Source organism: Puntigrus tetrazona, chromosome 13 (assembly GCF_018831695.1).
Source record: "Puntigrus tetrazona isolate hp1 chromosome 13, ASM1883169v1, whole genome shotgun sequence".
In the NCBI taxonomy this organism is placed as follows: Eukaryota; Metazoa; Chordata; class Actinopteri; order Cypriniformes; family Cyprinidae; genus Puntigrus; species Puntigrus tetrazona.
The window spans coordinates 19,894,716-19,897,215 of record NC_056711.1 but is presented as its reverse complement, the minus strand read 5'-3'; the positions used below and the strand labels follow the sequence as shown (position 1 = coordinate 19,897,215).

The 2,500-nt window shown below is 30.4% G+C and overlaps 1 protein-coding gene across 3 annotated transcripts in view; it reads left to right on the top strand.

The window, feature by feature from the left end:
• Positions 1-2,500, top strand: part of disc1 (DISC1 scaffold protein) — a 44,533-nt gene that overhangs the window by 9,847 nt on the left and 32,186 nt on the right. For all 3 annotated transcript variants that reach the window (XR_006252356.1, XM_043255586.1, XM_043255587.1), the window contains exon 4: positions 1,337-1,490. Coding sequence is in view for 2 of the 3 variants with exons in the window: in XM_043255586.1 (XP_043111521.1) it covers positions 1,337-1,490 (154 nt within the window). In the remaining variant the exon portion in view is untranslated. The remainder of the gene's footprint in view (positions 1-1,336; positions 1,491-2,500) is intronic.

The window sequence follows — 2,500 nt, the reverse complement described above, 5'->3', positions numbered from 1 at the left end:
CATGATCACGCTGCATATCTGTAAATATCAGCAGATTTGTATGTCCACAGCTGATGAGGGAGCACAGAGATGGCTTCATCACATTCATGTGGTTTAAACACACCCAAACACTCTCAGCTGAGAGAGACCTTGTACCAAACCACGAACCCTGAGCTTGTGATCGCTGACTTGATAGCAAGAAAACACCCTTTTTACATCACACTTGTTTGTATCTATAAAATATTGCATGCATACAGAATTTCTTTTCCCAAGGCAACATTAATAAATTTTTTTTAATTAAATTAAAATCGTACATTTTTAAATTGAAATATTAAAAATACAGACATAAAAGGGATAACTTTTTAGAAATAAAAATTAAAACACTATTTAAATTTAATTTAAAACATAAAAGAATACAAATGTCAAAAACTAGTGGTGTCAAACAATTGCATCCAAAATAAGTTTTTGTTTATATATTCTGTGTGTTTATTATCTATCTATAAATAAACACATACACACGCCCTATGATTCCAAAATATCAATGAATAATTTGAGCATTTATATAATTTATATATAAATATATTTAATGTATAAACATGACATATTTTCCTAAATGTGTTTATTTATAAAAAAATATACACAGCACACACATTAAAATCCCAATATTACTTAAGTGAAAACAAATACAAAAAAATAATCAAATAAAAAACATTATTCTTTTAGTAATACATAATGCACAGCAACCGAAAATATCAAAATTTTATTATTAAATGCTTTTGTAGTGCTGTTTTTGTAACTCAGAGATGGATCTGATTCAGTGTTGAACAGCTCCATCTGCTGGACGTGAATAGAGTTATCATAGAGTTCTGTGTAGAGTTGAGTGAAAAAATCATGTGTCATGGGTTTATTTCACTGGGTAATTCCTTCATTACTTGCACTGAGTTGCTGTACTCTCTTCTTAAACATACTTCTTTATCAGATCAGATGATTGACCTACTTTGGTCAGCTGGGAGTCTTTTTCCTCTTTTGAGAGCGATCGACCTTGTGACTAACATCACTAGTCTTCTCCCAGACCCTGGTTTGTGTGTAAAGTGGGTCAGTTGTGTTTGTTTTGTTTTGTACTGTTTTTCTTAGACTCTTGTCTTTCTTTCACAGTCTCTCTCACACACACACACACACACACACGCACACACTGAGCGCAAATGCTTCAAAGAGGCTTGTTTTGGGCTATAATCAATAATAAACACCAGGGTAGGCGAATATTTTTGTCATGGTTTTGGATTGATTTTGACCTAAACTGGTGTTTAGTTTTGTTCGCTTTCCCCCCGTCAAGACTTTATTGTGTTTGTGTGTTTAGCCGAGCGTTTTGGTAAGAAGCTAGAGGAACTGAGGAGAGAGCGAGCGACGCTTAAGCCTGGTTTACCATCCAGACATCCGGAGGTCACTGGGTTTCTGGAGCGTCTCAGATCGGCCGTTCACAGCGTCATCCACAGGACGGACACACACTGCAGGTCTGGACACATTCAACAGCTCAGCAGAGCTGCATTGTTTGATTTAAAAATACAGTAAAATCACCTTTAGTTACTAAACCGGTATTTATCATTGTAAGCACTATTTATATATATATATATATATATATATATATATATATATATATATATATATATATATATATATATATAAAATTTTATTATTTTATTATATTTTTAATTTATATTTTTAATATTTAATATATATATATATATATATATATATATAATTTTTATTTATTTTTAACTTCTTTTTTTCTTTCTTGTGAGTGTATGTGAAGTCAGAGATAATGTTGTCTACTCAACAAAAAAAAAAACCTTAAAATAAAATGTAAAATCTGTAATAATATTGCAATTTAAAATAGGTACTTTCTGTGTGAATATGTTGTAAAATGTAATTGCTGAATTTTCAGCGTCGCTGCTCCAGTCTCGAGTTGCTCTAATATGCTGATTTGCTGTTCGACAGACATTTTTTTGATTATTATTGAAAAAACTTGCTGCAAACCTTGATTTTTATTTTTCAGTATTCTTTGATTAAAGGAAAGTTTAAAAGAAGAGCATTTATTTAAAATGGTGATCTTTTGCCACATAAATGTCTCTAGTATCGCTTTAGCTGTATTAAGTATTTTATTTTTTAAGTAAATTATCAGTTTGATGCTACCACATTTTATTATATATATATATATATATATATATATATATATATATATATATATATATATATATATATATATATATATATATATAAACAAAACAAACTATATTTGAATTGAATCTATTCTTCACAGCTTAATTCTGAAAATATCTTATTTCTAAATCTGCCTTGTTTTTATATAACACTACAGAACACGTCACTGTATTGTATTGAAGGGCTGGTTAGTTGATATTGCTCTCAGAAATAACCCGTCAAAACAGGAAAGCACACAAGTGGGGCTGGAATGTGGCTAAACAGCACTTCCTGTTGCGTATTGTTTCCATATGTTTATTACTGA